Here is a 27,351-nt window from a genome sequence, read left to right as displayed (position 1 = left end):
TCACAGGAGTTCATTGAGAATAAGGGACCAGGTGACCCCTTGGCTCAGCACTGCTGATGGGCGGTGAGGGGAGCCCCTGGGTATAATTCACCTAAGGAGCCGAGCCGGGCTTCACCGTTGAATCAGCAGCATCTCCTGAAAGATGGAGACCGGCCCTGTCCGCCTCCACCACAGGTCCCTAAACTCTGGGTACTAGGGCACAAGGCCGCGCGCCTTTTATGCCCATTCAGGGCATACAATGAATCCATTTAACCTGAAAGTTCTCGGAGTTAGTGCATTATTTTGAGACAGAATGGCTTGAGACAGAAAGAGACAAGCATTACTCACGGTTTCAAAGCTGAACTGTCTGGAAACTGAGAGAAATATTGGGTTAAATCAATCCATTTTACTCTCTGCAGGTGCGTAAAACAAGCATATGCAAAGACCACTATGATACGATTCCTGCGCTTTATGCCAGCGGGACATCCCAGGCACCGGAGCGAGTCCTGTACATTAAATAGCGAGTGGAAACGGTGGCCCTCATGTCACTCTAAAGTCCACCAGGGACCAGGGGGGAGTGAACCGGTCTTGCTGCCGCCCACACTCTGCGTGTTAGCACTGGACGTTCACAGCAGTGCACTGGCCTCAGCAGACGATGCTACCTGTGGAGGAAGGGACAGAGATGTAAAGCTGGTTACATAACTCGAACTTCAACCTATAGAACGGATATGAGATATAGAAGCCCAGCAGAGGTCAAAGGTCACACTGAAGAAGGTGGCAGTAGCCTAAGCACATTACTCTATAAACGGCACCTATGTATGTAGCAGTGCGCAATTACGTCACAGTCGCTTATGATCCTGGATCACACATGACTAGGCTGACCAGGCGTCCCGGATTTGCCAAGACGGTTCCCGTTTTTCCCCAGCTGTCCTGGCAGATTTCGAGAAATTTAGATCATGTCCCGGTTTTTGGAGAGGGTCGACTAAAAACGGGGGGGAGGGTTTTTTAATGTTTTACATAGAGGGGATAGTTAGCAGTTGTTCCATGAAAGCAATTTAATTCACAGGCAAGCTACTGGGTTTAAAAATAGCATCTTCTGTATGTTCTTAATTCTCTGCTGAGGAGCGCTGTCATTCTGTGCGCGCGCTTGACGTACAATCATAGTCCTTCTTCGGTTTTTGTCAAATGTCCCGTTTTTAGGTTTTGCCTGGCGAAAGATGCGCTCTGCGCATCTTTTTCGCGCAGGCGAAAACCTAATGTTTATAGTAGGGGAGACAGGAACGGCCCCCGTCTTCCATTGGCTAGCTCCATAAATGGAGGCTAGCCATTGGAAGACGGGCCTGTCCGTCAATGCCGGACCAGATTCGGGGGCGTTCCCGAGAATTTTTGGCTTTTGGCTACGTCACGCTACGTCAGCCGAAAGCCAATTATCGGGAATGCCCCTGAATCTGGTCCGGCATTGCCGGCACCTGCCTTCCTGCTTGGGACGCACCGGCGAAACCAGAAAGCTGGGGAGGCGGGGCGACTGCCAGACGGTGACTGCTCCGATTGACCAAGACATTTTTCTGGTCCCTCCTCCTGACAGTTGTAACGAACAGCTAGGACCAATTGCAAGCACGGCCGGTCGAGTAGGGTTCCTGTCTTGAGCTGCATGGACGTCACTGCTGGTCGAGAGCCCCCGCCCATCTCCGCTCAGAGCGATCCGCGAGGGAGCCCACTCTTTGGGAAACTTCGCCGCCCGCCTGAGCTAGAGATGGGCCGCCGCGCTGCCCGCGGCGACCCGGAAGTGACTAGCCGGCCGACCAATCCTAGCGCGGCCGGCCGGAAGTGCCCGCCCCCCCGCAGCCCGGGGGAAGAAGGAAGACGGCAGCCCAGGAGAAGAAGTATGGCGGCCAGCGCGGGGCTCCCGTGGCCTGGAGGGAGCCCTGGGAGAAGCGGAGGACGTCGCCGGTCTCCCATGCTGAAGAGGGAGACCGGAGAAGTGCCCAAGAGATTGCCTCCGTCGCAAGGAGCCCCCGCCAGGACGGCGGCCCAGGAGAAGAAGTATGGCGGCCCACGCGGGGCTCCAGTGGCCTGGAGGGAGCCCCGGGAGAAGCGGAGGACGTTGCCGGTCTCCCATGCCGAAGAGGGAGACCGGAGAAGTGCCCAAGAGATTGCCGCCATCGCAAGGAGCCCCCGCCAGAGTGCCCGGTAAGTTAAATGGGCTACAGAGCGCAGCAGCACCACCACCAGAGGCTTGGGGCTTGGAGCCGCACCATGGTGGACCTGGGCGGCTGCCCCAGGAGACACCTCTGCGAGCCCCTGCCGCCCCCCACCCTGCTGGGCCCTGCTGCTGCTCTGCGCCCCGGAGACTCGGCGCTGCTTGGCAGCGGGCAGCGCTGGCACCATGTGAGCTTGGGGCTCGGAGCCGCACCATGGTGGACCTGGGCGGCTGCCCCAGGAGACACCTCTGCGAGCCCCTGCCACCCCCCGCCCTGCTCTGCTGGGCCCTGCTGCTGCTCTGCGCCCCGGAGAGCTCCGCACTGGCAGACTTCTCAGGTAAGACCCTCTCTGCTTCCCAGCCTGTCCTCTCCCAGCCTGCCCTCTCCCAGCCTGCCCTCTCCCAGCCTGTCCTCTCCCAGCCTGTCCACTCCTAGCCTGCCCTCTCCCAGCCTGCCCTCTCCCAGCCTGCCCTCTCCCAGCCTGCCCTCTCCCAGCCTGCCCTCTCCCAGCCTGCCCTCTCCCAGCCTGCCCTCTCCCAGCCTGTCCTCTCCTAGCCTGTCCTCTCCTAGCCTGCCCACTCGCAGCCTGTCCTCTCGCAGCCTGTCCTCTCCCGGCCTGCCCACTCCCAGCCTGCCCTCTCCCAGCCAGTCCCCTCCCTGCCCTTTCCCAGCCTGTCCTCTTCCAGCCTGTCCACTTCCAGCCTGCCCTCTCCCAGCCTGTCCCCTCCATGGCCTGTCCTCTCCCAGCTTGTCCACTTCCAGCCTGCCCTCTCCCAGCCTGTCCCCTCCCTGCCCTCTCCCAGCCTGTCCTCTCCCTGCCTGTTGTCATGTCCCGGTGGCAGCAGGCAGCAGGCAAGAGCGTGGTGCACTGTGTCCCCGAAGTAACAGCCCTAAAGCAAGCAAGAAGTATGCCCCCCTCCCACCAATCCCTGTTAGGTAGTGGAAACTGTCCAAACTGGGGTGCAGACAGCCCCTCTCACCTTTCGGCCTGGTACCACTGCACCAGCCGCACTACTTCCCTACTGACCGTTCTCCACTTCAGCCCTGTCTAAATTACAATTCCTGCTTGTGACCCTTTTGCCTGCTTGTGCTTGTTTTCGTGACCCTGTTGCCTGCTTGTGCATCCGTGTGCCCCTGTTGCCTGCTTGTGCCTTCGTGTGCCCCTGTTGCCTTCTTGTGCCTCCGTGTGCCCCTGTTGCCTGCTTGTGCCTCTGTGTGCCCCTGTTGCCTGCTTGTGCCTCAGTTTTCGTGCCCCTGTCGCCTGCTTGTGCCTCAGTTTTCGTGCCCCTGTCGCCTGCTTGTGCCTCCGTGTGCCCCTGTTGCCTGCTTGTGCCTCCGTGTGCCCCTGTTGCCTGCTTGTGCCTCCGTGTGCCCCTGTTGCCTGCTTGTGCCTCCGTTTTCGTGCCCCTGTTGCCTGCTTGTGCTTCCGTGTGCCCCTGTTGCCTGCTTGTGCCTCTGTGTGCCCCTGTTGCCTGCTTGTGCTGTGTGGGTGTCTGTGGAAGGCTCTGTGTGGGTCTGTGGAGCGCTCTGTGTGGCTGTGTGTGTGGGGGGCTCTGTGTGGCTGTGTGTGTGGGGGGCTCTGTGGCTGTGTGTGTGGGGGGCTCTGTGTGAGTGTGTGTGTGGGGGGGCTCTGTGTGTGTTTGTGTGTGTCATTTGCGAGAGATAAAGCTAGTGGCATTGTAAATGACAATGCCATTTATTTATGTTAAAAAAACATAAATAAAAATAATGTCAAGAGCAATGCCAATAGCTCTAACTTTAACAAAGGCAAAACCATTGCATTGTAAATGCTTGTTAGGAGATCTACCTCTGGACTGAGAGCGCTTCTCTTTAGGAAGTGACTGTCTACTATTTTCCAAATTTCTTTTTAGGAGTAGTTAGATTGTGTTTGATAAAAACTTTTTCAGGATTTTCTGTTAGTTCAGGTTTTACAGGTTTCCCTCCCAAACTATCTCTTCCTAGTTCTTCATAGGATTTTTCAATAATTCTGGCAAGTTCATACGGTTCTCAGTAATATCAAGTTCTTATAATTTCTGGCAGATTGCCACTGATGCTGCTTCACCTTTAATGTTGGCTAATAAGATAGCTGAGACCTGTTTGAAATATTTCAGTCATTTCATACCTAGATTCAGGGCCAGTTCTGGACTGTATTCATTATGAATCTGTCTCAGAGCGTCTGGTATTACCGCCATAGACGGGATTTGTTTTTGTGTAGATTGAAATAAAGACTGTACCCCAAGTGTCACAGTCCTCTACGAGTGGTGTAATCTCTATTGGTAAATATGTTGTTAGAATCCTGTGTTTTTCATGAGGTGTACTATCTGGAAATGCTGCCTCTATTTGAGTAATTTTCTGGGCTAACCAGAATGGAATTTGTTCCCTTTTTGCGGGCAACTTACCGATTACTGACTGTATAGTCTGTGGTGTGATTTTGTTTGTGTTCCCTTGATGAGGGGTGTGGTGTGGAATTCTTATAGCAGGTTGGACTGTTAAGGTCCGCATGACATATTGTACCAATTGTCTATGTATTTTAATTAATTATTTTAGCTGAGCTAACAGTTCTACATCTGACATTCTTTCAATGTTAGGATGTGGTGTATAGCTGGCTACTACCGGCCATGTAGCTCCTGGTCTACCTAGTGGACCGAGCCTGGTAATGTGATTTTGATGTTGTAGGGCGCCTTTAAACCAGAGCTGATGCTCTTGGTAAGTTAGTGGAATGTCAACGTCCTCGAAAGGAATGTATTCAGCTGGTTGTTCCTCCATGCTGTAGAAGTGGAACACATGTGTTGTTGGATTTGCCTGTGGAAAGACAATCCATGAATAGAATACCTGTCTGCCGATATTCATGTGCCTCTATGACAAATATAACCGTACCACCTCTCGGTGATAGGCCATTTTCTCTAAGCTTTATAGCTATGGCTTTTCTTACGTTTTCCTGGAGGATGATAGCATCCGGGTCATTTTGTTGTAGACCTGTAACGTCTAAACCCGGTTGGGTATTAGTGCCTGCAGATCTACTGTTCTCTTCGTCGCTATCTTGCATTTTGTTGCAAGTTTTGCAGAGAAGTTTTTAAGGAAATAAAGATAAGGTGCACAATATTTTGGAACCCTGTATCCTTCAACGTTGAACAAAACCAAAAACTAATACATAGGATTTTTCGTCCTACTCAGTTTAAGGCGGATATTTTATACTTTAATCCACTCCAGACGTCTATTGGAGTTTTTACGGGATAAAAGGGGTCTCTGTGAAAAGCACAACTGAGTTACTCTAGTATCTAGCATTAAATTAGTGCCTTACCAAACGTTGGGCGCCATTTAGTGTAGTTCCTATATTCCCAATAGGCTCTGCGCATTGGAATAATATATCCTATTGATTAGACGTAGGACTGAGGTCGACTAGGTCTCCATCGAATATACGGGACTTAATTGTGTGTGCCAGCTAGCTCAGAGGTCACTAGAAACTTTTTCGAATTCACAAGAAGGGATTAGTTTCTGACAACCGCATAAACATGACAACTTTGTTTCCCCAAGATAAAACGTATCTTCAGAGTCGTGGAAACAATAGATAGATATTTCACTCAGTCAATCGTGCATGCTTCGTTTCACTAGAGGTGCAGAGAAAGTAGAAAGACAGGTGTTTTCAATAAAAGTATTTATTGAACAGTCTTCTTTCTCAAGCATAAGAAATGAACTGCTACAATAGAAAAACTGTTTGTAAAATATAATGTGTACAGTATAAATAGTATAACAAAATAATACTGTAAGAGCATTGTGTGGTTCCTAAACCATATATAAATATGTACATAAATAACAGAGGCTAAAATTACTCAACTGGTGCTTCTAAAATACGCCTACCCCAGTGTACCTAACCTAGGCTTAGTACGAGGGAGGAAGTAAGTGAGGTGTAGCATAAATGTAGTATTCTTTTGCCAAGAATCTGCCCAAGATTTCTCTAAGGGTCTAATCAGCTCCTACCTTAGTTTAGAATGGAGAAGCTCGGTCTCGGGACTCGATGTCCCAACAACCCGTAAGGGTAGCTTGGAAACACTGGAGCTGGATTTCTCGGCAGGAGAAAAGACAGCGTCTCTCTCAGTGCGTCTGCTGGAGGGTCGGCTTCCTTCGGCACTTGCTGCAGCAGGGTGCGTCGGGCAAGTAGATAGTCGAACTGCTCCAAACCACCGTGTGTTTGCTTGGGCGAGTGTGGGCATATTTATACCTTGAAGGTGCCGAGTTTGACGTGCAGTTGGACATAATAATTTCATCAAAGAGTCTCAGTTCTTTGAAAACTCCATGAGTTCTTGGATAAATCAATACTCAAGCAAGGGGAAGTCCCTGACTGCTGAAGGCTGGTTTTTCCAAGAAATCGTTGTGGATTTTCGGAACTAGTGGAAGTAGCCCTGCCGTATTTGGACTGCATGAGCTATGCTTAATATGGTTCTGATTTATATGCCTATATAAGGATATGGTGATTTATACCTATATATGGGCATGAATCGGGAAACTTACAATAGGGTCCTAAAATGATACATAACAATGCTGCAGCTCTAAAACTATAGTGTGGGTTCAACTTTCGTTCAATGTGGGGCGGTGATACATTTGATAAAAGAAACATACACGGGTAATACAGAGCACAAAAGCAGATGCCAGGAACAACATTGGCAGTGGTAATATTACATTTAGGGATTGTGTATAAAAGAAAGTTTACTGTCAGACTTTGCACAACAAACCAAAAATGTGAGACTTTTAGTTAATAACATGTGGATAAGAAGATCGAGTTCTATATGTATAATGTATCCCTTTTATTATCCTCAGGCTGATTCTGCCACTCACACTCTCATCCTGTATTTTATGTTACAGAAAACTCTCTGTGACGTGGTTCTCATGGTGCAAGAAAGAAAGATCCCTGCTCACCGCGTGGTTCTTGCTGCTGCCAGTCATTTCTTCAACTTGATGTTTACAAGTAAGTAGTGTAAAACAATGAATTTCCCTTATCTTTACATAGGATAAGTAAAGTATAGAGAATTGCTCTTGTCTTCTTATGGCAGGTGGGCAGCATTGGGTTCGCCAGAGTTCTGTGTGGTGCTTAGGTCACTGAATGTATGTTGGGACCATGAGTGATGTTTGTACTTAACTCTTATAGTGTAAAACAAACACGAAAATTAGAGAGACATCCTTTTTAGGATTAAGGGTTTTTGGTGGACATACTGCTTGTGGCGCAAGAAAGGAAGCGCAGAGTTCTTGGTGTGCCACACCATAATTGTAGTTCGCTGCAATGATCATACCTGTTTTGTGTCACTGCTGCGCGTCTATAAAGTAGCATGTTCTCACAAACGACGTACCCATTAAAACATTTCATGAAAAACAGACTATTGAAGCAGATTACACTTGTCTGATAACTAGCTATTGATGAAAAAATGGCACACTCTCTTAACAACAATTGAGTCAAGTGCTTGGGCCTGCTCGCCTGTTTTGTTTTGCATTATTTGCATATGTTGTTAGGGCAAATGTAAATATGGTGCAGTACTTTTCATTACCATATGGTTCAAGGTAAAATTTGCTTAGGTGAGAGGGCTAATGATTTGCATGTGAATGCTGAAGGGGGGTTTAAAAGCAGGGAACTTGTTCAAGAGCAGTGATGATGTTCTGAAGACATTATTAAATGCCACTGAAGAGTGGCCAGTATGATCTGAACTGAAACAGTAGCAACTTAATTTCTTCATGGAAGACCATGACATCCAGAATGTATTTTTCTTTTTGAAGGGTGCATTCATTTCTTCCACATCCACATGGGATGTGCCCTTATAATTTATAAAGTTTTAGTTTTATTTCCTTGGGATGCTCACTTGCAAACATTTTGTGTTCATACCACCTGCGTTTTCCCCAACTGTGTTGAATCATTTAATTTGTTTTATTCAACCACAAACATCTGTTTTTTGTCTATTTATTTCTTAAATTTTCCTTTGTTTTGGACATTAACTACTTCAAAGCACCCTTGTAGTGATTGATTTCTTGGAGTCTAGACCAACAGAAGGGTACATGGCTTTTGCTTAACAGCAGCAGTACTAACATGGTTGATGCAGATCCTGGGATAAGGATAATGATTCCTTCAGAAGGGCACTTGGGCCCACCTAATTTTCAAAGAGCAGGCAGGGGTTCAGGGGACGAGCTAGGCTAACAGGGAGGTTAATGCCATGCTCACCCATAGTGAGATTACAGAATATATTAAGGCATCCTATGTGAAGCGGCAGGCTCTGGTGAACTGGCAGTTGTAGAAAGTATTTATTGTTATAGTTTTTTTTTTATAGCTCGAACATGACCCTCGCAGGTATCAGAGCGCTTTACAAATTTACAGAGAGTATAGAAATAATAACAATAATATCAAATGTTGATGTGTCCCTTTTCTTTGTCCTTCAGTAGCAGCTATAATGTAATGAAGTCAAGTGTGAAGGCATGCATTTAGGTTGTAGAAACTCTGTGTATGATGGGGAAGAATGCAGACCATTTCAAGGAATCGCATAGAAAGGCGTACACATTTCTAGACAATATGGAACAATGCCAACCGCCTTGAATTGTACAAGTTGAGATTTAATCACTAGAACAGTGCAAGTTATGCCATCATTGTAAATAATTGGGAAGGCATCATCTAGAGTATTGTGTCCACTTAAGAATATAGATATCAAACTGATGACCTTTCGAGACTGTGCCTGGTCTACAAAAGTAATGTGTTGACCTAAATGTGCATTCAATTGAAGACATAATGGAGAAGGATTTTATGGCAGAGAGGAATTTAAAATAAATCAGTAGTGCAAATTGTTTAAAAGTTGTATGGACAGTCCACATTGATCTGGTGGAAATTAATGTCTTTGTTTATACAGACCGTGATATTCATTCAGGCTGCAGTAGCATCAAACGTTGATGAGGTGTTAGGGAATTATGTCTTAAGCCCGCAGATAAAGTGTACATTTTATAGAAAATTAATTTGAAAAAATTCTTAAACAATGGAGCTGGATTAATAAGTAAAGAAACCAGCATGTGATTTCTTTCACGCTTAATTCCCATGCTCTAGACTTTTAATGGCAGAATAATTCTTCCTATTTTAAGCTGCTATTTTGGCAGCTTAACCATTATTTTAATGCTTAACCCCAAGTGGAGAGGTGTTTGTCTTAAAAATGCTCAGGAATAACTCCTTAGTCTTGAAAAGAAATGTACATAAAGCCATGTGGAAGTTGGGATGTGAATTCCCCCTGCCTGGTAAACCAACATGTACCCCTGCTGTGAATGCCAGACAACATGTGACTGGTGCCCTGAGCTTTCTTTTACTCTGTCATGAAGCTTATCTTTCATGAACGCAGATGCTGAGACATGTCTCAGGCAATGCAAGGTTCAGAATTTGTGACCCTGAGAAGCGTACTAATCGTGCCCTCATAGTGGTGGCACTGTGCTGTGGCACGGTACAGTGTAATGTGAATCCGTAGTATGTTCAGAATATTTTTTCTTTGCCAAGTAGAGTGAGCTTCTGGCTCCTCTGGGGTAAAGTTCAGCTTTACGTGAAACCTAGAACTTTATACTGATATTCCACTTGCATGTATGTGCATTGAATGTGTATCACATGCATGGTGGTAGAACACTAGTGTGTTGTGAGAGTCTGAGTACAGGGAACAGTAGAGTATATTTTTGGTGCCCCTCGATTAGCATGTCACAAGATGGTGGATGGATATAGCTTTCCCAGAATGTGGAAGTCTATTTCATGCATTTATGTGACTGGAAGATTAACAGCCAGACACTAAAGAGAGGAGGAGGAAAGTAGATATTGAACTGATGACCTTGTTAGCAAAGGTCCTCTTATTAGTTCTTTCTGAGCACTACAGTTCCTGTTGCGCATGGTGAGGAAGTTACTAGGAAGAGCCTTTCCATTTATCTGTCCCTGATTACTGCTTCAGGAAGGCTGATGACATCCAGTTGCAGAGATCTCACATTCTGTGGTGTTCTTGAAAAACATCAAGAAATCGACATTTGAAAGAGAACCAGCCTAAACCAGTTTTGATGTCTTATACAGTGTATACACATTCGCTGGATTGGAAATATGTCTAAAAGTAGGTTCCGAACTACCCCATTTTGCTTCAATTCCAACGTCTTCATGCCCGATAGAAGTGAGTGCTCTGACGGACTGCTGTGTCTGCAATCAGGGGTGACTGGATACATTTTGCGCCCTGGTTCCACACTCCTACTTTATGTGGATGGTAATAGCCATCACAATAATTTTGTTGTATTTAAAATATGTAAGCTAGTGCATATACTGCTATAATTCTGCCAGTGCCTGTCTGTCACTCTCCCACCCTCAGTGAGCCCGGCACTTTTCTCCGGAACATATGCTAGTCCTTCATTCTATGTGCTGTAGGCCTAAGGGCTTACCTAGGGCCAGCCCAATCTTCCATTGTCTATGGTCTTCGGGTTCTACTACCAGATGGTGTGCGACAATGTGACTTTTTTTATCACCACCACCCCCCTGCTGTCATTGCTGTCGCCCCCCCCGCACAACACTGCATGTAGCAATGGGTGCACGCCGCGGTTTAGCTTTAAACATCTAAAGCTAAAGCACGGCATGCCGCCATTGCTACAAAAGTTAATTAAAAAAAGGCAGGTGGATGCCGCATTCTTTTACGTTTGGAAAGCAATAGCTCCACCACAATTAACATGCAAGACCTATTGCATTGCAACTGCTTGTTTTAATTTGAGGGGGGGGGGGGCTCCACCCCATCTGACCTCTCCTGCACCCACAGCTTAACCAGTTTGGAACTTGATTGACCGCCGCATTCCACATGAAGGCCACTCTACCAGAGATATGAGGACATCACCTGAAATCTTCATTTTCTGATGGAATAGGTGATGGTCTGCCTTGTGTCTAGAAGCCTACCTGCCTGTTGAGAGGAGAGTGCCTTGCCCAGCAGGAGGAAAGACTTTCCAGGAGGAGAAGCGCACAGTGTTCCTGGAGTGAAGAACACCAAGAGATAGTTGACTGGACAAGAGAGCAAGCCATGAGTGACCCATGCTGTGAGGGGATCCCCCAATCTCTGAAGAGTTCCTGTGTGAGCTAATGGAAAAAAACTTTCCTGGACAGATATTTCACAATCTTTTCAGTTGTTTCAAGAATTTAAGTTTCATCCTGTGTCTTATCATACACTACATCTTCAGGATGGGTTGGTGGTCCGGTTTTATTGTCAAGAAACTGTGTTTTAAGTTAAGGGACCAAGATGCTGGTGTAAGAAGCTGGCTCTGTATATAGTGTACCAAAGCAAGGTATAGTGTGTTCAGAGTCCAGGGAATCTCCAGAGGTAAAACAGAGGCTAAATCGGATAATCAGTAACAGCTCTCTTTGTGTAGTGTGGGCGAGCGGTTAGGCTTATCAGGAGGGTGTGTTAAGCATTTATTGTATTTACTCAATCAAGGCTGATGGCACACAATCCGAGACAGAATCCAGGCCAATTAGGTAAGTATAAAATAGGTATACTTAGGTTGTATTTCTAGAACCAAGCAGGACTTGGCAAAGGTAAGTGAAATATACTCTCAAATGCAAGACTTTACCAGGAAATGCAGTTGTGGTTGAATTTGCAATTTTTCCAGGTTTGTATTTGCTTTAAAAACAGTTTAAAATACATAGATATTACTTTTGGAATACTTTCAGATTACTTTTGGATTACAACGACTACTCAGCGTGATATGCCTAGATATCACACCGTAGATCCTACAATACAAAGGTAGGTGACACACTTTTTAATTTAAAACACAGTTACTTTTCTTTCATACAAAAACACAGGTCAACCGAGACCTTTTTAGGAACATAAACTCATAACATTGGTTCCTATGGGAAAAAATTGTTAAAGGATTTTGGCTGCAGGCTCGGTCCAGGAAGTCTTCCCGGTGGAACCAACAGCAGGGCAGGTAAGTTGGAAGGCTCGGTGATGTAGGTGCACCTCAGGTCCTCCTCTTCAGTGCGGCCGGATGCAGGGGTGCCATGTGAGGTCCAATTTCACCTTCTGGGCCCCTCACAGTTGATGGGTTTTCTGTTCAGAGGCTGCAGGCAACTTCGGGGAGTCCTGGGGGGCTCAACCCCAGGTTGGCTCGCACTCTGCAGTGCTGGAGGACCTCGCTGGGACCGATGGAACACTTGGACTCGGGCTGTAGGCAACAGGTGCAGTGGTGGTTCCAGGCATCGAGTTTCTTCGTCCTCAGCAGGCTCAGAGTCTTTCTTTGGAATTTCATTTGAACAGACCTGCTGTTCGCTGGAGATCCGGTCTTTGTTGAAGTCAGTCAGTCCTCCTAGAGGTTTTGGAGGTCACTAGCTGCAGGCATAGGATCTCCGGAATTCGCTGACAGGCCAGTAGGGCTGGGGCCAAGTCAGTTCTACTCTGCGGTCTTCTCTGCTGTGTGACTTCTTACATCCTTCTTCTTCGTAGGTTGTAGGTATATGAGGAAGCAAGTTTCGGGGACGCCCCTAGATACTACATTTAGGGGCGTTACAGGGGTGTGCAGGTTAGGACCAATGGGTCCCTTCCTTGGGGTGAGTACACCCCCCATTATGCCACCCTCCAGTGGGAGGGTACATGAGCCTCTTTCTAATTGGCTGGGTCCCCTCATTTTCAAGATGGAGGCGACTGAGATGTGTGTTTCACCTTGCCTCCCCCACCTGAGGAGTGGGGTTGGCAAAGGTGGGCACACCTCTCTTCCTAACTCTGTTTTCCCACAGATTCTCCTGCCCAAAGTGGGGGTCAGAACTGGTGGGAGCCAATTGCTGAGGCAAGCAAAAGGCGGGGACAGATTACAAGGGCGGCAGGCGTTTGAAGCTTCCCTTTCGTGGACCAAGCCCATCCTGGGGGAGGAAGCACAACACCTCTGCCCAGGATGGGCTTTGTCTCTGGACCCAGAGAGTATAGGCTCTCTTCCCAGGGGTCCAGAAACCTGTCTGGTGGTGGCAAATGGCAGACAGCTATTCAGGAACCACGCCAGAGCTGGTCGTTTTTCAGGGGGTATCTCTAATATGCCCTCTGTGTGCATTTTACATTAAATCCCACACTGGCATCAGTGTGGGCTTAATGTGCTGAGAAGTTTTCTACCAAACTTCACAGTTTTCAGTAAAGGCATTATGGAGCTGTGGAGTTCGTAATGACCATCTTCCAGACCGTACTCTTTATGGCTTTGCTGCACTTTCAATGTCTAAGAATCCACTTAGACACTGTAGGGGTACAGTTGCTAATGCAATTGTATCCTCACCTGTGGTCTAGTGCACCCTGCTAGAGGGGTGGCTTGCCTAGGCCACAGGCATTGGTTTACAGGCTTGTCACCCAGGGATGTGTGCCATGTTGACTCTTCACTTTTCTCTGCACCAAAACACACAGCCTGCAATGGCAGGGTGTCGGTGTTAAGGTGCAGGGCCCCTAATGGTGGCACAATAAATGGTGCAGCCCTTAGAGGCCTTCGTTGGTCACAGTACCCTTGGTACCCATGGTACCTGTGGCCAGAGATGTGCTAATTGTGTGAACAAATGCACAGTTTTGGGAATGAACACCGGCCCTGGAAATCTGATTGGCAGGGACCATGGTGACATCAAGTCAAAGTGCATCAGAAACCTGGCAAAAAAGTGTGTGTGTGTGGGGCTGGGGCTCTGGGAATGCTTTGTGTTTTTATGTGTTATATGCTTTTTAAAGTTAAGGAGTGGGTGAGAGGGAGGAGTGATACTATACTGTTTTATTCAGGATTAAGAGATTATGTCACTTATTCTTCAGTGGATTTTTCTCTCATTAGCTGGTAGATGGTAGCAATTGCACTAATTTGTGGGAAAGTTACTTTTAGTGGTAGGTCACTGGAATTAGGTATGAGATTTAGTTATTCTTAAGGTATATTTTCTCTTCTTGCTGACAATTCTATATTGCATTGGCATATACCCAGTGCCCGAGATTCTTACTTGTTTCTTTTCATCATGGAGTCATGGCGTGTTCCATACATTAACCTACGTTTCCTTTATTACAATAGAATATGTTACTAAGTACATTTGACACCCAGAACCTTTGACCCTTTTCTCAAACCTACTAAAATTCTAGTAAATACATACATCTCCTGTGCATTTCTGTGAAACTAAAGTTAAGATCATACAGCTGTCATATTCTTGTGTCAATATGTGGAACATTCAGCCTGATCAAGTTTTCAAAACAAAGTACCTAAGACCACTTTACATTTCTGATGACTCCTAAAATGCATCTGTTGAAGTAAGATTTCAGTTTCTGTTGTCCATGCCTAGCTATTTTCGTTTTGTGGTATGAATCTTGCAAAATCTTATTATTCCTTTATTCAACTTAATGAGTCTGCTGCAAACAATCATTCTCAATACTGTTTCCTTTGTTTTAGCAAACATGTTGGAATCCAAGTCCTTTGAAGTGGAGTTGAAGGATGCCGAGCCTGACATTATAGAACAGCTTGTGGAGTTTGCTTATACTGCAAGGTAGTTGCATCATAATCTTCCTCATGTTCTCCCATCTGCACCTTCTTATTTTACTTAAAAATGATTTGCTAATGTATGTCAACTCTACTGCCTATTTGCCAATGATATACAACAGTATTGATCTTTTTTTCCATATTGTCCTTAATCATTATGTGCACGTTCAAAGAACCTATCATAACATAGGCCTAACATCTGCAGCAGTGGTTATTGCTGCCTTTGAATGCATTCGATGGGTCCCGTAGTAAACATTGATTGCTGGGCAGTGTCTGTGGGGTATACTATTGTCTCAGGGTTTATGTTCTCACTATGCTTTATTTGGACCCAGGTTACTTATTTTGATCTTTTGAGTCTTCACAGGTTGAACAGTCACCACTTTCTTTAGGGGATAGTAGTGGAATACAACCTTACATTATTGATGCCTTAACAAACAATGAATTGTATGCCCAGACAGAGAGATTACTGAAGAAAACTGTAGGTGTTCATGTATAGTATACGTTTGTAAAGTAGGGCAAAGTACCAACGTTGAGTAGGCTTGTGTTGTTGGAAGTGCACTGGACACTGTGTCTGAGTGATGCCCAGGTATGAGCCTACTAGTCTCATGTAGCAGCAGGGAATCTTGATGCAGGGATTGAGTTAGTACTCTTGATGGTGTTTCAAAGGTATGTTGGTGAGGATGCTTTAGTAATCATTCTGTTTGGTGTTCTACTGGTCAAAAAGGTTACATTCTTTGAACTGTCATGTGATAAGCATGCAATCATTTCAATATAACTGATATTGGTGCAGACATCCCTACTATGTAATTTTGCCATCAGTGGGGAAAAATTGAAAATTTCGTATTCCTAGTTTGAAAACATATGGATCAAGAATACCAGCATTCATTATTTCAACAATTCCTGCTGTGATTCATTTATTGTTTGCCTACACTCCACGCATTCGAGATTTCCCATACTGGCCTGTCACCACACAGTAGAGCGGCATCGTTGCCGGTATCCCGCATGTGCTAAGCACCACGACTCACTCCCTGGGCGTCAATACGCCATCACGGAGTCGACGTAAACTGTTGTTGCCATTCTAGTGCTCGTTTCACGACTCATGCCCAATGTGAAAGGAAGATGTTGATCCAATTGACCCAACACAATGACACGCCCACGCCCTCCACACTGTAACCACACCCTTTTCAGGAAACTACTTGTTTGAGCACACGCCATGAACGCCATACCGGCGGGGTCCTGTCCACACCATAGGTTACAGCGGATGCTATCCAAAGACGAAGTAAGTTGCAGCACCCAGCATAACAGAGAGTCTAAAGCGCGGTTATCCGAATGCTCTTCACTGCATTTATTCACTTCCCCCAGGGTCTCAATACAGGAAGCTCCCTGTGTGACAGGATCCATGGATCCATATACACGCAGAGTTTAAGTAAGCCGCATTTATGTCATGTCTGTCAGTCTCTCTCGTTACTTCAGCCATGTTTTTATGTATTTTCTTAGTTTTAACCAGATCACGCGCAGCGAATGTCACCAGATAAGCTATTGTTTTTAACTCTAGGTAACCAAGTGTACCCTAATGCAACACCTTTGCTACTATAGCCCATCACAATCATTGATAGTACGTGCCTGTGTCACACTTTGCATAACAGCTTCAATGTTATGTTATCAATTTTATCATTTTTATCATACTAGGGCCACGATAAAAATGTTAATGTGTGCTCTTAAGGCACATTGTACCCAAGCATGGTCATTTACTAGATAGTAATCATGCATGCCCACATCCGGTCACGTGCATGATGCTTTCATTTCATAGCTTTGCTATTTGAAGAGCAACCCTACGCATGGAGGAGCGCAGAAGCATAAGACATGCATGATACAAGCAACCTGTTGATAAGTATGTGTGTCTACCGTATTTTTCCTTTTCAGATACTCATCGCGAAGGATCTGTAAGTAACACGATCCCACCACACTCACAGCGCACTTTAGGGCGTGCGTTGAGATATATACCTGAGTGGCCTCCTACGTTTTTGGCCACACTCACATTTATGGTCCTGAGGAAAGCCTCACGAATACTGCACAAGACTGAAACTAGTTGACCTACTCTCTTGAGGGATATTTATGCACATTTTTACCTCACTAGTATACCGACTATGTTTTTAATCATGTCCTAGGACCCTTCCATTAAAACGTTTACAAGGGCATTTCCTAGCGACATTTTTATAATTTATTCACATTTCACATAGCACTTCACTTTCCACAAAAAACCCGCTCTGCTGTAAATCAGGCGTTGAAGCAGAGCTGGATTGCACTCGGCAATCCAGCTGGGGCCCCGATGATGAAGCATGCCACATACTAGGAAGGTGGGTGAGGGGTCTTCTAAAAACAACCACTGTTTGTCTGCGTTCCCCGATTAGAGTATAGGTCACCAACAATGACCATAACCCGTAAGGGACTTTTCCACGTTGTTTTGTGCCTACACTCCTAGCCACATGGTTTACCCTATGTTACTTTACTTTGCTTTTAGCTGTAGACTGGTCTCCTTATAGGCAGTGATGTGTGTTGTAAAGCTGAGAAAGTTGTTTGTCTCCTTGAAACACTTTAAATCATTTGGGGTCCCCATGCAAACAATATTCACTCTTCCACTGTAAGATGTCTGACTATTGAATAAATAGTCCTCCGTCTGTTCATTATGGGTCAGGCAGTCTCCTCACCCAGCCCAGGCTGATTTTTGCCAACCTATGTCCCTATATGCCAGTTAGCATAAGGGGAGGGTTCAGACAGAAATATACTTCCTTGCCATTGTGGGTCTCTGTGTTTGGATGGTTAAGCATCTTCACTGCTGAACCTTACACCTGCAGTTGGCACATGTCCCATGCCCTCTGTTTGCTGTAACAGGGCTCTGGCAGGAGCCGGAAGCACCTCTCTATACCTGTGGGTACCACTATTTCCATGTAGTCCTTTATTGTCGTCACTACAATCCATCTGGATTATGATGGGCTAATTGTGTCTCCAATCACCTTCCTCTTCTCAAATTTACAAGACTGCCTCATTGCACCTTGAGTAAAAGCTGTGAAAGTGGACCTCCTTGATTTTTGCAGCTACTGTATCACTGCAGACACAAGCACCTCCTTGGTCCCACACAATGTTTTCCCTTGTGAGAGCTGTATCTTCGTTGCTGCTTTTAAGTTATTGATGATAGTTCGTACTTTTTTTCTGATGTACTACATATAGATCAATGAAGTACAAATAACTTGATGGACGTGCTCTTTTCTATAGTTTCTTGTACAAAGAAGTTCAAGTGTTTTTGGGAAGTATAGCTGTTCGGCAAATCAGAAAGCAGTGTATAAACAGCTGTGGATAGATGTTGCTAAATTTAGTGTTGTAAAGACGGGCTTCCACTTTTCTGTCTTCCTCTCAGGATGGAACACTGATAAAAAACATAAAAAAAGGCAAAGGAAAGCTGAGTCTAGACCTTTCTACAATAGTTTCTTTCTCTTATTTACTTGAATGGTCTGCGTAAGTCCACGCTCTCTCCTCCATGTTTGGATATTGCCTTACTTTTACCTCCCAGCCCCTATTCCACCATTCTTCCAAAATGTCCATTTTGGCAGCGAAGGAGATGAGATATTGTTTGCAAATCATAATTGATGCCTAAACACTTTTATGGCCCTTAGTAATTCAGGCCTCCTCACCACTCCCTAGAACTCCCTTCTTCGGTTCTTTTTTCTTTAGTCAGGAGAGTATTATTATTGTACATCTGATGAAGGATCAACATATTAATACCTCAATATTTATTTTGGCTTGGAATTGTTGTGCAGTTGCTCTCCTGTTGACACGCAAACGTTATCAGTGTGACCAGCTTTCAGTGAACACGCAACTTCTAACTTAGAAGGTCCCTGTAGAAACACAAAATGGGGCTGGTGGGCGAAATGGCTGGAAGCAGAGGCTAAGTTAACAGAATACTATTTTTTTTTACCATTGAACAGTCCCTCTTTTTAGCCTCTTCTAAATAAATTTTTCCCAATTAAGAGTATATTTCAAACATATATTTAAAAACTTTTCAATTACCGAATACATGAAGAGTAAAAACCTAAATCAACATTATACTGCAACTATCAAAGTTGCTCTCTCTACATTGTTCAAACTTTGCATGTCTATTTTCATAAATTCATCTATTTGTTGCTGAAGCATAAACTGCTTATTAGTATCACGAATATCCATTTTCTTAGGGATACAGGGCATGCATAAAGAAGTACAGTGTCAGATAAGACTCCAGACACTCACCTGAATATCCAGGAAGATTTGCAGGGGCGATGCTAGATCTCCAATCCTTTTAGAACAATTCTCAAAGCTACTGGTAGAACAGCAGGCTTGGCAATTGTCCCAAAAGGAAAGGGGTTTGGGACGACAAGAGAGAAAAGAGAAGACACCGTAATCATCTGCCACCTGGACAAGCCAGGATCTGAGTTCTTGTGAGCAGGTGTTGTTTCTGTATCTTCTTTCTGTAAATGATAGGTGAAATATACTTAGACATCAATAAACATAATTAGCTCTTAAAAAGAATCAAGCAATATCTAGAATTACCTTAATAATGACTGTGGATGCACCGTAAATCTCTCTGTTTCTTGGAATATTTCTTTTAATATCTATCATTCTCTTGGTCCCGGTTAATAAAGGATTGAGGGTTGATAGTCCAGTCTTATGATAAGAAGCTGGAGCAAAATAAACAGAGGGAAGGAGGAAAGATACATAACAAATCCCTGACCATCCGGGAGGTAGATAGAAATAACCCTTATTCCCACAAATAAAATATGTATTATGGGAAGCTAGAAAACTACTAAGAGACGGACCTGTTATAGTCGATACAGTGTCACAATCACTATTACCTACAAAAAATGTGACCAAAACTTTTACACATAGGGGAGTTTGTGAGTCTGTTACCGTTATAATGGGGAATCCTTTCTCTAATTTAGTATGTGTCCTTGCAAAGACATATCTTGTGACAGAGGTACTTGTAGCATATTCCTCCATTTCCCATTCCATTCCCTTTGCTTGCGGATCTCCATAATCGTTTGGATGATATACTTTATTCAGTTTCCTATTAAGACCCCCTACATCGGCACTGGAAAGGGCAAACAAAGCACAACAACAACCATTGTGGGAGAATGGGAGCGGGATAAGAGGTGTTCCCCCTGCGCCCTGGTGTGCTGGCAACTATCCGCAAACCCAACAATTAGAAATGTTCGTAATGCTATGGGTGTAATGTAACATTCGAATAAATGAATTATTCTTGTAGTAGAGTCTATGTTACAGTGTAAAATGGTAATGGTCAGACGAGGATGGGTTGGAGATACAAACATGTGCACAGGATATTTTACATATAAAAACCAAGATATGACACAAATTCCTACAACACTAATTAAACTTGCTGCTGAATAAATATACATCCGTTTTTGTTTATTCTTTGTTGATGTGAGGTGTTGGATATCCTGGTGTTCTTCTTCCATATTTAGCGACCAAAAACCAATGATGTTCTTACCTACAAATTAATTTTTCATAAAATGTTGGGTTCAATCTTAAATGTTGGGAAAACCAGAGTGCAGAAAAGAGCTTGCTAGCATTTAATCCAGAAATAAAATTTCTTTTCAGTTTCATCCAATATAATGAATGTTGTGTAAAATGTTAGAAAGATTATAGTGAACTGTTGGCCTAAACATTCATATTAAAAGCCCTCATGGCAGTACTCTTTTCTTAGATTAGCTGTATATTAATGCTGGGCATTCCAATTACAGGCAAAATTAAATGTATTGTCTAACTTGTATCTTTTACACTGAACGACATTTCATCTCAAAAGTGGTTGTCAGGTATGTGCACCGCTTCAAATATCTGCACTAACAAATCACAATTCTGAACTGTCCACCATCAACATGGTATATACTCCTAAACCAGTATGACTAAACAAGTTCAGGAATAGTCAAAGTGGGAAAACTATTATGCAGCATAAACAGGGTGCTCATGCGAAAGTAATATTTTATAGGCAGAAATAATGCAGTGCAGAAGTTGGGCGGTGGGGGTGAACAATATCTATGCTACTGGCATCCCCTATAGAATTCCTTATAATACAAAAGTACCCCTTAAAAAAAGAACTAAATGTGCTGAATTTTGTTAATAAAATGTTTTTAAATACCCTTGTGTTATACAAACTTAATTTCATTGGGCATTCTCAGAGAAATCCTATAATATTTGATTACTTGACACAGAGAAGAATGATAATCACGTCACAATTTCCATTCAAGTCTAACCAGTCATTGATATTCCTGTTAACGTTAATTTCGCTTTTCAGCATGAGAAAAATGCATTCTTGGTCTTTTCAGCAATAGCACTGTGTATTTACCTGAACTACAGCATGCCAAACACTAGATAGTGCATACACTCGCATTGCTAATAACACCTGTGTTATCAGAGGATCATTCATTGCGTTTTTCACATTGGAAAGAATGTTCTTGTATTCCATTGAGTTCTCTGAAGACATGATTTAATGCTTTACGAAATGCGAAATAGAACTCATCCTCAGTAATCCCAACTTCCAGAGCTAATAGGTTTAGCATTTGAGGATATGGTACGTCAGAGAGCCAGAAATGTGCAAATTGAACAAAATCTTCTTTTATATCACACAACCGCCTTAGCATAGTCATCGATATGTAAACACTCTCCAGCCAGTCTGTTATGGAAGAACTATTGATGTAACAAAATATCTCATTGAACGTTTCATTTGTAGGAGGCACAGAAAGAGCTGTGAAATCTTCCAGACCAGGTCTTTTTGAATATTTGCCTATACCCTCTTGAAACAAATTAGGCCTTTTCTTAAATATGTAAGGCAATTGCTTTCTAAAAGCAGCATTTTCAAGCTCTGGTGGGCAAAGTTCTTGATGTAAACTGTGAGTGGAATCAATTTCCAACTTAGTTAATGAAACATCCAGACCCTGAAGTTCAGAGACCGCATTCTGTCCACAAGTATTTTTGTCACTTGTATAATTACTAGTTTCACACTGTTGTTTAATTGTCATACAGTCTTCCTTATGTTCCTTTACTTGCACAATTGATATATCTGCTATGGGTGTTCCATCCATCTTCTGTTGTATTTAGAACACTTACAAATAAAACAGATTGTAGAGTGGGCAATTCATTAGTTTTATAATGCAGCTAATGATTCGGCATATTAGTGGATTTCTATATGCGCCTGCAGCCTGACATTCAGTATCATGGACGCGATGATGTAGAGGTAGGGGAAGTTGATGCGGAGCCTCCAGGCCAGATCGAAGAAGATCAGCAGGGTCCTGGAGAGCCCTTGGAGAAGACCACGTACGAACGGACAGCGGCAGACTGTGGGAATCTGACAGCCAGCTTCAACAAGGCCGCCATGCATGGCCGCACCGCGGCCTGATTGCTGGCCGCACTGGTCACGGGCAGCGGCTAGGAGGCTAGGAGGCAGCCTCCATGTCTCCATGCCGCTAGCGCAACAGCTGATCCCCTGATGTTCTTAATTGTATTGTCTCTCTTAAAAAACGCTGCACAAAATGTTCTTTTTCAAAAGAGTCTATAATTTGTGTCCAATGCATATATCAGTCAATGGGGAGTTTTCAAAGAAAAAGAAAATATTTAAATCAAACAACACTTGCTCACCTCAACAAAGTTCAAACTAAAAAAAGGAAAAAGTTGTTGGAGGCGTGTAGTTCAATGGTGGCAATGAAATCTGTGAGAAGTTGGCCTGATATGTAGTGCTCACTATTCTAGTGAGCACTGTGTATCATTCCAAACGACCCTTATTGATGATTGGTTGTAAGTCAACCTTATAGACCAGCTATCCTAGTAGCATGGACAAGAGCAGTATTTAGGCTAAACTCTAGAGGGCGTTTTAAGCCAGCTGTTTTACCATCACATATACCCCTTGAACACCAAGTGAAAGGACACCACACAAGTTGTTATAAAAATAAAGTATATTTATTAATAACAAGTCTACCCTGAACTCTTTATGAGTCAGGGAGCTAAGCACAATACAAAACTCTTAAGAAAATACTGCAATTTGCACAAATAACACAAATGCCCGAGGGGCACGAAAAACCATATACTCTAAAAGTGGAATGCGAAATACTAGCAGGTAAGTAACACGATCCAAAGGCTTCAGGACCGCTAGGACTACACTACTGAACCCTAAGGTTAGGAGCAGGAGGCCTAGGGAACTCGGGCGCAGAGTGTGAACTCTTACGCGGGATGCGGGACAAAGTCTATGGATGCTAGTAATTCTAAAGTTACTGTTTCCGGACGAATCCGACTAGGTAGACTAAAAACGAAAAAGGATCTTGACACTAGGATAGTGAACCTGCGTTGGAGCACCAAAATGCTCGGGTTACCTAGCCCAGGGGCTGCGGCTGCATAGGGTTCAAATGACGTCGGGAATCCTCGTTGTAGTCTATGGAGCCTGAAAGAAGATGTTGCTGGCAGGCGACCAGTGAAGATGTTCGGTGTGATCCAAGGCTGGATCGGTGATGAAGACGACCTGAAAGCAGAGGGGACTCAGTTCTCAATCACTAGCCAGTGATTGTGTGGGCACCAGGATGGTACCGGATGAAGTCACCGCGATCAGGTGAGTGGGTGACGCTGGACTCTGCAGTCACACGGACCAGAAGGCGTTGTCGGCGTCCAGGCTGGAGGTGCGAGCTGTCCCACGATGGTGTCTGCTGTCGGCGATGCTGGATCCAGGATTGGAGCAACAAGCCTTGGCAAAGGCAAGCCCACGCGGTGGAGTCAAGATGGCGTCTGGAGTGGACCAGGAGGGTCCAGGGTACTTCTTGTTGCACAAGGAGCAAGGGCCAGTCGTCTAGGGGACCTAGACCAGCGGTGAAAACGTCGTGGTACGTCGTCAGGAGGGCCACTAGCCAGCGGGCAAGTGACCGGACAACGTGGCAAGCAGCAAAGAAGCAGAAGGGCCCCACGCAGATCTCGTGGATGCTGGGGGGCTGGACTTCGGTGCTGGAGCTGCTCAGGGTTGGGGCTTCTCAAACCCCAGTGCACTCACTCGAGGATCCCTCGGCGGTCGTGCTGGTTAAGCGTCGTGCAGGTCTTGAAGATAGCCGGTCCCACGTGTCTCGTCGTAACCAAGAATCTCAACTGGGCTGATGATGCAGGTAGAGGTCAGAGATGGCAGGGAATCCGGGTCTCGCCGAGCTGGTCAGTCTTGATCCGGAGGATGGACGTGCAGCAAACCGCAACCGCTTAGGTGGTGCCTGCTGGTACAGGGTGGCTACTCCTTAGCCACAAGGGAGAGTCTTCAGAGAATGGCAAGAGTTCCTTTCGTGGAAAGTAGTTCAAGATTCAAGATTATCTAATTTGGGAAGGGGGCCCGCTCCTACCTTTTATCCTAAGAAAAGGGGCTGGCACGCGACTAGGTCCTGCCCATGGGTGGGACCAGGAGGGGGGTGGTTACACCCCTCTCCTTTGTCCGGTCTCTCCCCAGCTCAGGGGCTGGGGTGCCCCTGGAACTGGTTTGAGCCGGCATATGCACAGTGAGCACCGGGGTGCCACTTGCAGTCACCTTCCTCTCAGCCTTCCTACCTGGGATACACAAAATCCTGTCTGGGATGGTGCTGGCACCGCCCCTGACAGGAAACCCTTTGTCCGAGCCCTCCTCGCTGGAAGGACTCCCAGCAGCAGGAGGTCAGACTTGTGTCTGTGGTGGCAGCATCCATTTTGTGATGCTGAGGCTCGAGTTAACTTTAACCGGGGTTCACAGTTACATACATGTCGTGTCCCTCTAGAAGGGTGGAATGCTAACCCCGTCGCCAGAATTGGCGAGGGGTTAGTATTCCTAATCGTATGACACCTTACTCGACATGTTTTGATAATGCTATGCCAAAGTTAGCATTTGACCGCGAGGTACATAATGCACTTAAGAGTATATGGTATAGCGTTATCATGGAACAGCTATTAGGACTTGGTTCCGCAAGCTGCAAACGGGCTCAGCTCATGCCAGAGCACCATCTCACATAATTCCAAGCACTCTGCCTTCAGGATTGATAAGGCCTGCCATAGGAGTGACTGATAGGAATATATGTGTCCATTTTAGGGTTAGATATAGGAATACTATATCTAAAGCAAAGGGTGATTACACCACCTTGCCCCAGCTGTCGTGCAGCCAGTTGTGTCAGATTTGGGTGGCCAGCCAGGGGTGGCATAATACATGCTGCAGCCCCTGGTAGGCCCTGGGTACACCTATGCCCTGGATACCTAAGGTATGCTGTACAGGGACTGATAAGGTGGCCCAGTACCAATTGGTAAATGCACCTAAGGTACATGCTTGTCAATTTAGAGAGAGAACAGCTAGGCTGTGGGTCTGATTAGCAGGCCCACAGCCAGGGAAAGTCGTAAACCAGTGAAGCAAAAAGCAAAAATCGGGGGTGACCATAGGATTGCAGACCCCGCTCTCCTACAAAATCCATATAACGGGTACTCAAGAAAAATCGTCCACTAATTTGTCCGCTATAGCTTCAAGGATCGTTAGATATACTGCCTCTTTCAAAGGATGCAATTGGGGTCCCCTATAAAACCCTGTTGAGGAAAAGTCAGGGAACTGAAGCTCTGGGCCAGGACAAACAATTGCAATCTTGCTTCTAACCTGGTTCCTGGGCCAAAAAGTGGAAAGTTCTGAATCTACTTCCAGTCCTGGGCAAAGTAAATTAATAAGCACTCGGATAGTGTTGGGGGTTCTCTGCACCAAATCCCTCGAATTCTCTCCATTCAAAAACTGTATGACGGATGTTTTTTTTACCACAAATCAGTACGTAGTTCAAAATTTCGGGTTCTTCCACGGATTCAAGATATCCACCCCCACAAACCGCACCACACCTAGTTCGGCCGCCTCTGCAGAACAGAGTCTCCTGCCAAGTAGGCCCCCTAACTGGACCAGACTCGAGGTCTCAGATTGTACCTCTCTCTTCCAGCTGTCGTTTGATCAGTAAAAAGCAATGCTTCAGGTGTGGTAAAATAATGATCCGTCTTTTCTTTGATGCTGAGAATATTGCGTGCAATTCCTGCCTCCTCAGATTTTGTCATTTGAGTCAAATCGCCTGTACCTTTTTTAGTGTGAGCCATGGACCCAATTCCTTCTGTTCGTAGCTCTGACTGCTGTTCGCGTCACCAAAAAAGACCTGTTCTGGCCCCTTCCAGCGAACCTCCAAGTTCTTCGAGTGCTGAAAATGTTTTGTTAGACCCAATCACCGGGTTGTAACGTATGCCCCGGATGTTGAGAATTGTCAGGAAGTAAGTCTCGCAGTTGATGAATCAAAGAGAGATTGTCTGTAAGTTCCTTAATGTAATCTAACAAAATAGGGTACTCAAATTCTCTCATTTTCTTAGGACGTGGGGGACCCCATACATTCATTCGCCGCCCAAATAGCACTTCATACAGTGTAAGGCCAGACTTGTTATGTGCCACTGCTCGTGTGGACATAAGGGCTAATGGCAAAGCATCAGGCCATTTAAGCACTGTCGAGGCCTGCACCTTAGATAGTTTAAGTTTCAAAGACTCATTATAGCGTTCCACCAAACCAGCAGATTGTGGGTGATTAGCAGCATGACATTTCTGACGTATACCCATGAGGTCCATTATCCCTCCATAAAATTCTACAGATTCCGAACGGGGGGAAATACTCCTTCAAAAGGATCATAGCTGTAGTAAGTGCAGTATTATCTTTCATTGGATATGCCTCCACCCACTTTCTAAAGGCACATACTATGACCAAGGCATACCTACGGTTATTGCACCTTTCCAGTTCTATAAAATTCTTCTGCAGGACTGCGAATGGCGCACTAGGCAGAGAGAACGCTCCTTTTGGGGTTGCCACTCCCTTCTCCGGATTGTGTTGCATACATCATACAGTGTTTAACAAGATGTAAAGCTGTTTTCTTTATGTCTGGATGCTCCCATACTTGCTCTAACTATACGGCTATACTCTTTGCACTGACATGTGCTAGACCATGTGCCATGGTGACAAATGGTAGTAGATTGGAACTAAGCAATTTCCAACTGTCCCCATCTGGCCCTCTTCTCCAACAATTTTCACTATCCAATATTCCTGTCTTCTCCCATTGTTCTTTTTCCTCTTTTGTTGCCATCTGTTGAATCTCCCTGATTTTGTTATTGACATGATAAATTTTTTCTGCAGAGGAGTACATTACATACATTTTCTTTTGTTGGCTACGTGCTGTTTCTTTTGCGGTACTGTCTGCAAAAGCATTGCCTCTTCCCCCATCATTTACCACTTTCGGGTGTGCACTACACTTAACAATAGCCACCTGCTTTGGTACCGTTAATGCAGTTAATAATTTCTGATTTAACTCTCCATGTTGGATCCCTGTTCCGTGTGACGTCAGGAACCCCCTTTCCTGCCACAAACATCCGAAGTTATGTGCAACTCCAAAGGCGTACTGGCTACCTGTATAAAAATGTACAGATAGTCCTTGACTAAGCTCTCAAGAGTGCAATAAGTTTGGCGGGCTGTGCAGACTTCTAGGAGATTCGAGCCATCTTCACAATTGTGTGCAGCATAGTGATAGCGTAAGCTGCAGTCGTAGTGCCATCAGGCAGCTTGAAGCAGGACCCATCTACATATCATTCCCCTGGGCAGGT

At 45.1% G+C, this 27,351-nt stretch overlaps 1 protein-coding gene and 2 pseudogenes across 3 annotated transcripts in view; 1 reads left to right on the top strand and 2 right to left on the bottom strand.

Annotated features, from left to right (window-relative positions):
* KLHL7 (kelch like family member 7) overlaps nt 1-27,351 on the top strand; it is a 378,349-nt gene that overhangs the window by 31,004 nt on the left and 319,994 nt on the right. For 2 of the 3 annotated variants that reach the window (XM_086941766.1, XM_086941765.1), the window contains exons 2-3: nt 7,041-7,143; nt 14,583-14,676. In XM_086941766.1, the coding sequence (XP_086797892.1) occupies nt 7,065-7,143; nt 14,583-14,676 (173 nt within the window). In that variant the 5' untranslated portion in view covers nt 7,041-7,064. Of the gene's footprint in view, nt 1-7,040; nt 7,144-11,865; nt 11,939-14,582; nt 14,677-27,351 lie in introns of those variants that run through there. The other variant, XM_086941767.1, reaches the window with a different exon arrangement.
* On the bottom strand, nt 21,037-21,796 carry LOC147688864 (uncharacterized; annotated as a pseudogene).
* On the bottom strand, nt 21,886-22,088 carry LOC147688863 (small integral membrane protein 10-like protein 3 pseudogene; annotated as a pseudogene).

Source organism: Lissotriton vulgaris, chromosome 10, assembly GCF_964263255.1.
Source record: "Lissotriton vulgaris chromosome 10, aLisVul1.2, whole genome shotgun sequence".
NCBI classification, from domain to species: Eukaryota; Metazoa; Chordata; class Amphibia; order Caudata; family Salamandridae; genus Lissotriton; species Lissotriton vulgaris.
Note: the sequence above shows the minus strand (reverse complement) of the source record. Positions and strands in the feature narration are given on the sequence as shown.